The 12,867-nt window shown below is 41.2% G+C and overlaps 2 protein-coding genes across 5 annotated transcripts in view; one reads left to right on the forward strand and one right to left on the reverse strand.

The window, feature by feature from the left end:
• Nucleotides 1-12,867, forward strand: part of LOC129747490 (coronin-7) — a 57,755-nt gene that overhangs the window by 40,909 nt on the left and 3,979 nt on the right. For all 4 annotated transcript variants that reach the window (XM_055741749.1, XM_055741740.1, XM_055741756.1 and 1 more), the window contains 2 exons: nt 9-490; nt 566-699. In XM_055741749.1, the coding sequence (XP_055597724.1) occupies nt 9-490; nt 566-699 (616 nt within the window). The remainder of the gene's footprint in view (nt 1-8; nt 491-565; nt 700-12,867) is intronic.
• LOC129747515 (protein vreteno) lies at nt 9,991-12,597 on the reverse strand. The gene is made up of 3 exons (XM_055741775.1): nt 12,091-12,597; nt 11,632-12,027; nt 9,991-11,544 (listed from the first exon to the last, which is right to left on the reverse strand). Exons 1-3 carry the CDS (start codon nt 12,438-12,440, stop codon nt 9,996-9,998), a joined length of 2,295 nt encoding a protein of 764 aa, XP_055597750.1. The 5' UTR covers nt 12,441-12,597; the 3' UTR covers nt 9,991-9,995.

Here is a 12,867-nt window from a genome sequence, read left to right on the forward strand (position 1 = left end):
TCAAAAAGGGTTTCTGAACGCCAAATCTACGTGTACAAGGCCACCGATCTATGCTCTCCGATGGGCATGGTTGGACTCGACGTTTCACCGGCTATCTTGATCCCATTCTACGACGAGGACAGTTCAACCATCTTTGCAACCGGAAAGGGAGATTCAACGATCTACTGCTTCGAGATCACCGAAGAGTCACCCTACATTTGCCCCCTGTCGCATCACCGATGTTCTTCGCTAACCCAGGGTCTTAGTTTCCTGCCCAAGAACCAGTGCGACGTTGCATCGGTGGAATTCGCTAAAGCGCAAAGGCTCACAAATGGTACGATTGAGCCGCTCAGCTTCACAGTACCCCGGATCAAGAGTGAACTTTTCCAAGACGATCTGTTCCCGCCGACCCGGGTCCTTTGGGAACCCACTCTGACCAGCTCCGAGTGGTTCGGTGGAAAGGACAAATCGGCAACCAGAATCAGTCTGCAACCGGAAGGAATGGATACATGTGAGTCGAAAAGTTAGACACCTTCAAACAAGGTAGAAAACTTATCACCTTTTTTTGGGGTTTATTTTCGTACAGTGTCCTCCATTCAACCGACAGTGACGACGCCGACACCGGCGAAAAAAAGTGATAACATTAACCAAATACTCGGTCAGCAGACGGAGTTCAACAAGGTGTGGAGCAAAGATCTGGTGCGGTCGAAACAGGACGAGGTAAGTGCAATTTTTTTCAGAGCTTTTTGCAACTTTTTGTGCAGAAAAAGAAACAGCTCGACAGAATAATAGAACTTTTGTTTTCCACTTTATTATTTTTCCAATGGTATTTTTTTTTCAATTTGTATTTTTGACTTGTCGTTGACAAAACTGTATTTGAATATTGACTAAAATTTTCTGAAAAGTTCATTGTGTGTGAAAGTAAAGATTGTAAACGCAGTACCCGATTGTAAATTTATCACAGGAAAACAGCAGCATATTGTTATAAGCCATAGGATTGCGATGTATGATTTATAGGTTACGAATGATGAAAACTAACTTCCATTGAAACAATAACAACTTGTTCGTATGGTAAAGAATTAAAAAAAACTGGAATTTGCAATTCCATCGGTTACTACCTTTTTTTTTTTTCTGGGGATTTTCAACCGGTTACTACCTTTAAAGCAGCAGTCCTTTCAAAGCGAAAAAATAGCTCCCGATTCTTTGTCAACTTAACTTGGGGTAATGACTGATTTCTTAATAGCCCCTCCATGCTCCACACTTATTTTCGACAAAGAAAAATGTTGTACTAGATTGTCGGAAGTATGTTTTCTGCTGTTAGTTTACCAACGTCGTTTCTAAAAAAAAGCTTTCTGCATGCACAGTATTGATTTCCATTTTGGATACGGAAACGGTGTTTCGGTCATATTTTATAGCCCATCGTCACTCTTAAGTGCCGGCCCCGGCCGTTTCTGAATTCGCCTACACTCCTTTGACCATTATAGCATTCTGAACGTTTACGTTATTTGTTGGGTTTAACAAAAGAATCATTCTACTCGAGCTTTGTGTTTTTGATTGAAAAAAACTGTTACATCAGTACCACACTGATGACGGAAAGTGCTTCTGTATATCGTCAGTAACCGTTTTTATTAATGAGAAAAGTAACTGTATACTCGATACTCGAATGTAAATTTCTCAATAGAAAAGCACCATTCTGCCAAGGCAAACAGATTGCTTATGTGGCACAAAACATTGTCGTTGCAGAAATTTGCAAACGAGTTTTGCGTACCCAGTTAGATCCTATCCCCTCGTAACGGGCTTTGCGATACTCGATTGTAAATTGTCGGGAACTTATTTTTGCTTCATTTGTATCTAATTTTGCTTCATCGGCAATTCTTTTTTGCTTCATCGGCAACTCTTTTTGCCTCGTCTGCATCAGAAATAAAGTAGACAATTCAATATTGGATAAAAATTAACCAATCTTTCAAGAATGATCAACGGAAGGATGATAACTGTTTTAAAGAGATCTGTTTTCGATCTGCCCGCAGATTTGTCTATCGAAATAGCTCCACCTTTCGAGAAGTAACAGACCTCAGAATTTCTTCGAGACGGAATTTTTCCTACTTTCACAATATTTGAACAACATTCAATGGGATGTAGTTTTTAAGAACTCATTGGTTGACGACATGACAGCATCGTTTTGCGATATAAATAGTTGCTGGTTAAATTAAAACGTACCCACATTCAAACCACATTCTTCACCCACCTGGAGTACACCTTCGCTACGAAATCTACGCCCGTGGAAGGGATCGCATTCTGCGCAGACTTCGGAGAAATCAAACCGATGAGGGGGCATCCATAAATTACGTAACGCTCCTAGGGGGGAGGAAGTAAACTCGAGCGTTACGAATTGTGACATATGGGAGGGGGGGAGGTGTGCTCATCGTTACGTAACGATTTTTTCCTTAAAATTTTCAGTTTAATTGCAGCTTTGTAGATGTCATGCAATTTTTGCTGAATAATTAGCAAACCAAAATCAGCCTAAAATTTGAAGTTTCAATAAGATTGAAAATGGATAACCTTTGCTCTTTAAAGATTCTGAGATAGACTCTATAAAATATGCGTTGGATATCCGTGAAACAACCGTTGGAAAGCCGAATATTAGGTGCATTTACCCCCAAGAACTTAATCCAATCTTAAAACGCAAATATTACTATTTTTCTCAATTGATTTAAAAAATACAATTTTGGTAATTCCTACGAATATTACTAAGTGGAGTATTTTTTGCATAACAAGTTATGCTCCTGGAACAAAACAAGGTAGATCATCAGTTAACACGCATAGAGCAACTAGTAATAAGAAAAATAATTTATTTTATCAGAGAGTTATCATCAATGAGTACTAAGAAGCGATTTGGATAGATATTAATGCCGTTTTTAAGAACGTTAAAATAATTTATGTTAAAATCTTTTCTTAACTTCGAAAATCAGTATTTAAAAGCATGAGAAGATGGGGGGGAGGGTAATTGTCAGCGTTACGTAATTTCCATAGGAGGGTACGTCGCTGCGTTACGATTTGTGCCCTCAGGGGGGGGGAGGGGGTCAAAAAAGTGCATTTTTTGCGTTACGTAATTTATGGATGCCGCTTGACTTACAACAACAGTTTAAAATAGCGAGCACATGTATTGCGCTTGCAATTTAGTTTGCGAACAAATCCTCGAAGTTTCTGGACCTTCGTGAATTCAACACTTACTTCGAGCAACGTACCTTCATCGGTTTTTTGTATCATGAAGCAGTTGCGAATACTCCAGACACTTGCTGCGATTTGTTTGCACAGCATTTTCGCAAAGTCTTTTTAGATTCCGTTACATCCGAAAGCGAGTGCAGTGAAGCAACTACTCACGTTCTTGCTGATGTGATAAATTGTAATCCTTTAACAGTCCGTGAAGAGCTCATCGTGTCTGCTGCAAGAAAGTTAAAATCTCTTTCGCACCAGGATCGGATGGAATTTCGGCTATTGTTACTGTCACTGCATCGAACCTGTGTCACTGCCTCTAACTCGAGTGTTCAATAAATCGTTCCAACAACGTTAGTTCCCTAACAAATGGAAAAGTTCGTAATTTGGAACAAAGCAGAGGCAGCATCTGGCTCCAAACTTTTTGAAATCGTTCTTACGAGTTAATGTCGGGAAGATCAGTTTGTACGAATCTGCTTGAATTTGCATCATTCAACTGTGATTCATCAGAGAAGTGCAATTGCCAAATATGCTAGGAATGATAAGCCCCATCAAGAACTTTACGATCTAACTCGTTACTTCCGAATCAAACTCATCAGGCTTTGTATGAGCCACTAAGTGCAATGATGCGTATGTTCCTGGATGCTGAACATCTGCATCTTTTTCGTGGACTACGTCAGTCTGGATTATTTCATATTGTTTACTTTTAAAGAGTTCTAATGTTTTAATGGTTTATTATTAACTAACTTATAACGTACAATTCGCTCATTTTTATAGGCAAGACCCTGTTAACAGTAGTAACAAGTTAATATGGTTGTTATGATGAACATACTAGAATCATCTGAACCGAGACTCTAACTTCAACACCCCCTTTCAGTTGATGCCTTCTAATCTAATTCTAATCTAATGCTTTGAGGGGACGCCTTCCGGTACCCCCATGTATACCTTTTTTGCAAGCACACCATTAAGAAACGCAGTTCGGACATCCATTTGGTGTACCTCGTTGTTGTTAGCCACAGCCAGAATCGTCCGTATCGTAGTCAGCCTCGCCACCGGAGCAAATGTTTCTTTGAAATTGATGTGCTTTCGCTGCATGTACCCTTTCGCTATCAATCTTGCTTTATAGCGAAAACGGCCTCACATCTGCATCGGTCTTCAACATTTGCACGGGACAGAAATCGAGATAATCGGCCTTTTTACGAATTTTAAGTCTGGTTACGCTCCAACGACCTCAGTTCGTCTCGAACCGCTTCAAGCCATTTGGTTTTATCCGGGGTTTTCTGGATGTCAGCATATGACGTGGGAACCTGAGGGAGATTTTCTACAGCAAAAACGGTACCATACGATGTAAGAATATCTCGGAACCAACCTGTTGCCCTGCACTCCCTATTACTGGACCTAGGAGCAACCTCATTCTGAGTAGTACTCTTATTGAGTTGTAGAGGGAGTGGGAATTCTTCTTCAGTCGTTGAATCATCCGAAGTTATCAGATCCGAATCGTCTCCACCTAGTTCCTCCGTCGTTTCGTACAGCGGTTTTTCAGGAGCCTCGACAACTTCTTTCAATCTTCTCTCAATTTAACTGCTATTCCCCCTCTTGCTCTAATGACTGGGGAATTACTATCGGAATAGTCAGTTTTTCGAAATTTACCTCGTCCAGATTATATTTGATGGGGAATGCCATCTCATTTCACCTCACAGCCCGTGCAACGAATGTCTTCCTTTTTTATAATCCTAAAAGCGGTATCCATTAGGAGCATACCCAAGTGCATCGATGTCCAGTTGGGTCCAATTTTCCTCACTTTTGCTTAGGAATCCATGAATACGCCTTATAGCCACAAAATCGTCGGTGGGGCTTCTATCGAAGATGTAAACCGCATTGAACATTGCCTCGCCCCAAAAGTACTTCGGTGCTCCATGTGGATGTAGTCAGCTACTCGTATCTTTTCTATTATTCTGCTCGTAGTACGTCAGCTGTTGTTTCCAAAATCGCACCTTATGCTCGCAATTCGGAGTCCAAACTTTGGCGTCGCCATCGATTCAGAAATCTTGAAAATTCGCTTTATTAGACAAACCACAGCAAAACGAGTGTAATAATCCTCAAAAGGCACAAAATACTAGAACTGAGTTGCTGGCGTGATCCTTTTACAGAAATCCGTATGGATGCTCTCAAGTGGTCTAGTCGTAGCTGGTTTGAATGGCAATCGGTTCAAATTACTTTCTGCGCATTCATCACTGCTGCAGCTTCTTCACATTTATGTAGCTCAAATGGCAGAAACGTTTTTGCCACAGAACCATCTCGAGTTGCCACCGCCGTTCCAGTTTTCACTTCCTTCATGTGGACGTAGCGTAGAATAGGTTCCCTTCCATAATAGCCTCGGCTATGACTTGGCCATTTTCCGCATGACAGCACGTTCTGCTTGTAATTCGACTTCACTCCAACTTGAAGCAACGCATCCATAAAAAGCAAACTTGGCACATATATTGTGGATTTAAATAAAAATTTAAGTTACGTCGCTGGTGAACTGGCAACAAAACACAGACTTCCGACAATCTAGTACTTCACTTTTCTTTGTCGGAAGTCGGAAGTCCGGACTTCCGAAGTAAAATTTAATGCTGACGCGTTAATAACTCGTTGCTCAGCTTCAATGGAACCTTTCGGGTTGATGTTTCGACCGTTCCTCTGATGACTCCTTCTTGCGTGGCCACCATCCGTCCTTGATTCTTTGCGCTTTCAATACCAAGTGGGATCTCCAAATCAACCAGCCTTGAGAAAGGCTCTTCTTAGCAAGCCATGTGCATGCTAGCATCGGAATCGAGGATCAAAATAAGTCCTTTCCAGTTTGATCTTCTGAGGATTTTCGGACTGACCAGAGCAGTTTCAGGATTGGATTTTACTTGGATTGCTCGAGCGTAAGCATTCCTAGAGCGCCTCTCACTGAAACAATCCGACTGCCTGTGACCGAAAACTCCACATCCAAAACACTTCCCAGCGAGTTCTTCTCCATTGCCAGAACCGTATTTTCAACATTACTTCCAGGTCCTGGTTCACCGTCGCGACCATTTCGCTTCTGATCTTCCGCTAATAAACGTGCCTTCACATTTCCGAGTTGGATCTCAGCATCCGGAAGATTCTCCAACGCCCCGTGGTGATCACATCGTATGATACCCAAGCGAAATGAATAACTGACTCACCTGGTTGAGTTCCGTCAGAGTGGCCCCAGCGTCTTTGAGTTGCCGAACCAACACATCGAATTTTAGGAAGTGGTCCTTAAGGGCGGTACCTTCGTCCATCCGTAGAAGAGTCAGGGATAGTCGAATGTTGGTTTGAGTGGCAAGCCTCTTCTTAACAAACGTATCGGCCAACGAAGTCTACATCGCTTCGGCTGTTGGTTTATCCCGGACGTATTCTAGGTGGCTATCGGCGATGAATGCCACCAATAACTCCTTGGCTCCTTGCTTGAAGGCCATTCTCTCCGCTGCCACCGCCGTTTCCGCCGAAGGGTCTTCCTCGATGGCGTCCCGTACGCAATTAGTCGCGTGCTTGGTCTCTACACGGAACTTTCATGTGTCATACCCTTCTCCAGCGAACTGTATGATGCCCACTTTCTTTGCGCTAGTAGCCATCTGAACCGTTCTTCGGAATCAGCGTCAAGAATTTAACTATTCTTCAAAAACTAACTTTTCTTTTCAGAGCTCACCTGGTCCCATAACCTAATTGTTTTTCTTTTTTTCAGGTTAAAGGTTTATTATGAATTAACTTATAATGTACAATTTAAGCGCTGATGTAGTCTAGTGGATAGGCTGGCGCGAGTCTGGTAACCCAGGCGTACTGGGTTCGATTCCCGGTATCGGCAAGAAAATTTTTTGGGTTCGAATTTCGTAAGTTGCCGACAGGTGAGATGCTTGGGGAGTAAGTAGAGGCCAGTCTCGAACCCACCCTTGTCCTTCCTCCAACCGGTATCAGGAGGGGTTGGTTTGTTATCTTGAACAGCATTCTGTTCATATCCAGCCGGAATCGATATAATGAAGTGCATGATGGTCTAACCAACGTCTCATGATCGCTTTCTATTCTACGCTGCCTACTCTAAACTTTAAAATTTTCTTCTCCAAACTATCGCTAATTTTAATTTCCAGCGTCAGCTCCCCGAGCTATTTAAACGCCACAAAAAAAAATTAACATATAACGTACAATTCGTTTCTATTTATAGGCAAGACCCTGTTTACAGTAGTAATAAGTTACTATGCTTGTTATGATAAACATACTAAAAACATCTAATCAACAGTTTACTGAGCCTCTAACTTTAACAACTATAAATTTAAACTTTATGTTAGAAGAATTAATAATTAATAATTATATAAATGCAATAGGAGACAAGGGGTGTACTTTTCTCTGATTAATAATTCGACGACTCACCACTTATGTATGTTCGATGATGGTTGGCTTTTCAAATTAAACAGGACTTTCAGTTGGATTATGGAAGAAAATGGATGTGATCAAACAAGGGGGTATGTCTTGATGACTTGAAAGGTTTATAATTTGTATGCTCAGAAAAGCAAAAGTACCTACATGGATTGCATAATGCACATAGCACATTCAAAGTGAAGTTAATATTTTTTGACGATTTTTATAAATTTTCGGAGATTTTTGATCTGCGAATCGTTCTGGGTGGTGAACATATGTTAAGAATATTTGATAGGTTACAAATACACTACTGAAAAATTGATTTTGTTATAAATAAAAAGCACTCACCAAAGCTCTGCTACGACCACGGGGTGATGTCAAATGGACAGTTTGTTCATTTCCGGCTGTCGGGCTTGACGTTTTTCCAGTCCTTTGGTTGAGATACTGTTGGATCCGCATTCTCAACATTCTTAAGGTCTTCTCGTCACAACTTAACCAAGAAAGAACTCGCACACCTTCAATTTAACGTTACCGAGTCGATCGTTGATCTATATTTATTAAATTCACCACCATTTTGTTCCAAAGTTAAGTCCAATTTTCACCAGTCGTTTTACCACATTTTTATGCATTTTACACCGAACTTCATTAAGGCATTGCTTATGATGACTATGATACATTCACAGCCAGATGTTAAACTAGATGAACTAAATAAGCAGCCAGATCTTAACAGCATCAAGATGAGTAGCACAGATATTCACTACAAATATTAACTTGGGCGGGCCCACTGTGCAGTATTGAACGCAAACACAACTGGAACACAGGAACCATACGTTTCCGCGATTCAAGATTTTCGATATTTTTACGCTGGGAGCACAAGAGCCATCACGTGATTTCTTTTATGAATTTAGTGAGGTTTTTAATTCAAATCTTCAGCAACTTTTTTCGACCGATTAACTAACACAGAGCATTATTTTCATCGGTCATATTTAGCGGTCTTTTCAAAAACGCCATTACACTTTGTCACGCGGCAACTCATTTTACGATCATTGCATGCTCATGCGAAAATCCAAACTTTACAAATCCACAATTTCACACATGATTTAGTAGGATTTTTTCTTGGAGTATTCTTCGATAAATTCACAGAAAACAGAATAAAAGTTAACCGAGTCACCAAATTTTTAAGAAGCTTTAAATTAATTCTTGAATAGTAAAACACGAAAACAAAAGCTTACATCGAACCCCATTTACGATTTTTTAACAAAACTTAAAATAGGCTGAGCATTAGACTGAGTCGATTTGGGGTCACTTTTGAATTTCTCAAATCCTGGGGTATAAAAAGCTTCGTTTTGGTTCAAAACTCACCCATGATTATTGCAGGACTTTGAAAAAACGTTTCCTACTTGAATAAATTCGGACTTTAAAGTGTTTGAAGTTTGTATGGGAAAATTTAATACTTTGTACTCAAAAATCAACACAATTTTGTAAATTAAACTGACATCACTGCTTGTGATTCGCGAAGTATTGCATAAAAAGAAGTCATGCAATACCTCGCTGGCACTCAGCAGTGACGCCAATTTAATTTATTGACTTTCAATGCCAAAAGACATGCCATCATTCAACATCTAAATTATTATAACTTTTTTGTCTAATAAGATAACGGTCTCCGACAAAGTTGTTCGGGAGGAAAATTTCCTTTAGAGAATTTATTAATTAGCACAAAAACCATAAGCAGGCTCGGTTCCACAGAAGAAACAAAAATTATGATTATTTTTCAGTACAACATATTCAATTTTCCTAAACAAACCTGAAAGTTCAAATTTACTCATGTAAACGTTTCTTAAAAAATCTGCACAAATTGGTGGACGAGTTTTGAACCAAATTGAAGCTTTTAGGACCCCAGGTTTTAGAAATTCAAAAATGACTCGAAATCGACTCAATCTACTGAGCATAGGCTTGCCGTAATGTATCGTGGATGAAAGCCATTGCCTTCATTTATTCCAACGTCTGGTTAATAGCCCTTACACTACACAATATTCTTTAAAATTAGTATTTGAAAAATCGTTAGAATGAAATAAAGTAAACTAAGTGCTTTGAGTCATTACATTAATTTAAATTTTAATATTATAACAGAGTCTGATGAGACCTTATTAGCATAGAGAGTTACAGTTACAGACGAAAACTCGAAAGAATGTTTGAGCTAACCATATTTGAAATAGAAAAGTGAATGTATATAAACCAGCTAAAAACAAGAGTTCACTTACCGATATTATTCCAGTAAGGTATTAGAATATTTTTCAAACTTATTAAAATTAATTAATGATTTCAAAATTGTGGAAAGGCTTTCTCAAATCTTCTCCAACAGATGTTGCAGCCGAAGATAAACTTATATCGTATCTATATTAACCGGATCGAACTCTCATATCATCCGCACAATCGGCTCGGTCAGCCAAAAAGGACAGAAAATCCGGAACCTTAATGACTGTCACCATGGGCGTATCGTCCCGAGCGAGAGCTTCGACGAACTCCTTGAACTCGGCCTCCTCGGTCGTCTCTACCGTCATCCGCTCGTTCTCCTCCAGATAGATATCGAGAAACTCCGAATCGATGGTGACACCCGATTTTTGCGCTTCCTCGAGTTGGTATACTTTAGCATCGGTAGTTCGAACTTCCATGGCTAGGGAAGGAGGCAGCTTGCGGATGTCTTCTAGCCGAGCCATTATGAGGGAACCGAAATCGACAAGATAAACCGATGGACGTCCATCGCCGACACATTCGACACACACGGCCCGATACCAGATGTCCATGTTGCGAACCAGACACAGCTCGTTCAGACGGGGCGTGTAGAACTCGCTGAAATTTTGAACCTTTTTCCCGTAGCACTGCAGCTTACATTGTATGTCTTCGACGTAGGGCAAGTCCTCGAAAGCGATTATCGTGACACGGAAATCTAATTTAATGGTGGTGCGGTTGAGAACCATAATGTCTATTTTGGTATTGGCAGGAAGACGTTTTTGTCGCACGGTTTTATAGTCGATGAACTTATCGGCTGCTTCAACCACATTAACGATTGGAATGGTTATGAGATCGTTGATCCGCTTGTTGACATTGATTCCGGTAGCCGTTCGAAGTGCTGCATCTACCAGATTTCCGCCTTCGAGTTGTACCTTCATTTCCAGCGGTTGACCGATCAGATCATTGAGGTAACTCATTGCTTTCTCAATGTGACCGTGCTCATCGGTAATGCCTTTAAGATGGACCTTGTGGATTCGCACTTTTCTGAATTTGAGCTTTAAATCAGAAATCTTTTTCAAACTTCCAAGACCAATTCGTTTAACGATCCCAAAATCGATAAAGACACAATGTGCCTGCGAACGAATGACTCTGGTCACAAGAACCCGAGCGTAAACATTGAGCGGTTCATACATGGCTAGGCAAATGTCCCCTGCTTGAGGTGTATTGGAAACTCTCTCGGCTGTCAGCGCATGATTAGCGATATCACTCAACGTTTGCAAATACTCTCGGTTGCTGGTCCTATCCAGTGCTCTCACCCAAACGCGATCAGGAGTCATAACGGACACGATCATTACGTGGGCACCCTTGGGGAAGCCCTCCTGCTCCAAAGATTCCGATATCGTTTCTTCTTGAGCTTTTTCTTCTGCCTTACCGTTGACTTTGACATCCGGTTCACCCTTGCACGAGGGTTGATGTTTCTCGAAGTCTTGCTCCTGACAATGCTTGGAACAGTACGGAGCTCCACACAGACCACAGGTGAAGAATCCTCGATGGCCACAGTTAACGCAGTGGGAGTCCTTGAAGAGCGACCGCTGCTCATCGGTCAGTCCCCGGAAGACGAATTTGCCGGAACCGTTTGAATCGGATGCCGCCAGTCGCTGGACACCCTCCCGTTTGGTCATTTCGATTATTCGGGTGCCGATTTTGGTGTCGATTCTGTCGGGAGACGAAAACAAAAGTTATGTTACACAATTTTCCAATGATACTTATAGAAAATAAATCTTCCAAATGTAACAAAATTACCTTGGTTGAGATTCCTTGGACGGTTCGCTGTTCAGTAAGGCGACGATGGAAAAAATCTGCTGCGGATCAGTACGCGCCAGAGCAGTAACCTTTTCGGGAACAGGCTTATAATGGCTGGAGGTGGCCAGTGTTTTCACCTCCGGGAAGCGAATTTTAAGCGGAATGCTGAACCCAATCTTGATGCGCCGCTGGGCTAACGTTCTTTCCCAACTATCATCGTCCAAGGATGGGTCCAAACTGGTGGCATTATTCTTGCCCTGTTCAGATTCTACGGGAGGTGGCGGAGCCAGCAAGCCCACATCGACCAGTTGGTTAGATCGCTTTTCATGGGCAAATGCCGGATAGAACTGAAAGCCCAACTTGCGGCTCAACTCCTGAATGGCAAATCCAGCTTCACTGAAAAAGAAAAAAAAACTTTTAAAAACATTACCCTTCCGGTTCAAAGTCCCGATTTATTACTTTTGGTTTGTGAACTCAATAAACGCCTGATTGTTGTCGTTTCGCGGCCGATGGACGCTCATGACCGTCCCGTAGGGTTTGCACAGTTCCGTCAAGCCGGTATCGGTCAAATCCCGGGTGTTGATTAGCCGGATTTTCACCGCCGGACGATCCCGGCAGACCATTTCCTTTTCGCTGATTTTGCTGGTCAAAGCGGCAGCCGCGGCCAAAGCCCCCGGTTGCAGGGAATCTTCCAGGTCGGCTCCCGGACCGGTATCGTACCGGTTCAGCTCCGGATCGTAGAAATCCTTCCGCATCTGATCCAGATCATCGTCCAACTTTGGAGTTGTCTGATTTATAACGGTCTGCATTTCTAATACTTCTTTTGCACTTGTAGTGTACTTTAGAATGGAATGATTACGAAAAGTTGTACTTATTTTGCGTAAATTAACGACTATCTGTTAAAAAACGCACAAAACACAAGCTTCACAATTTTATCATTGACCGCATGCGGTAAAACGTAAACAAAAAATGAACGCGCGTGAATGCCGTGAATGCGCATGGGTAAATCGAATGAACCCCAAAAGCATGAATGAATGATTTCGCATAGAAAAAAGTGCGGCGTGTCAATATGACAAAAAAATAAGAGTTTTCTTTAAAAAACATGATTTTTTTTTACAGAAGTCGTTCTGAAATTTGTATTTCAAAAGAACCAGAACGAAATATTTATTGTACGCTATTAATTAAGATAAGAATATTAAAAATTTTCGTTGAACTAATTTTCAAATTCATTTGAAT

The sequence above is a fragment of the Uranotaenia lowii genome, chromosome 1 (assembly GCF_029784155.1).
Source record: "Uranotaenia lowii strain MFRU-FL chromosome 1, ASM2978415v1, whole genome shotgun sequence".
Lineage (NCBI taxonomy): Eukaryota > Metazoa > Arthropoda > Insecta > Diptera > Culicidae > Uranotaenia > Uranotaenia lowii.

What these genes read in the sequence shown, in the direction of transcription:
- LOC129747515 (XM_055741775.1), bottom strand. Translation starts at nt 12,440, where the DNA reads ATGCAGACCGTTATAAATCAGACAACTCCAAAGTTGGACGATGATCTG. An exon ending in ATTGAGTTCACAAACCAAAA is followed by an intron (nt 12,028 to 12,090) that starts GTAATAAATCGG and finishes TTTCTTTTTCAG; the next exon opens with TGAAGCTGGATTTGCCATTC. An exon ending in TCCAAGGAATCTCAACCAAG is followed by an intron (nt 11,545 to 11,631) that starts GTAATTTTGTTA and finishes GTCTCCCGACAG; the next exon opens with AATCGACACCAAAATCGGCA.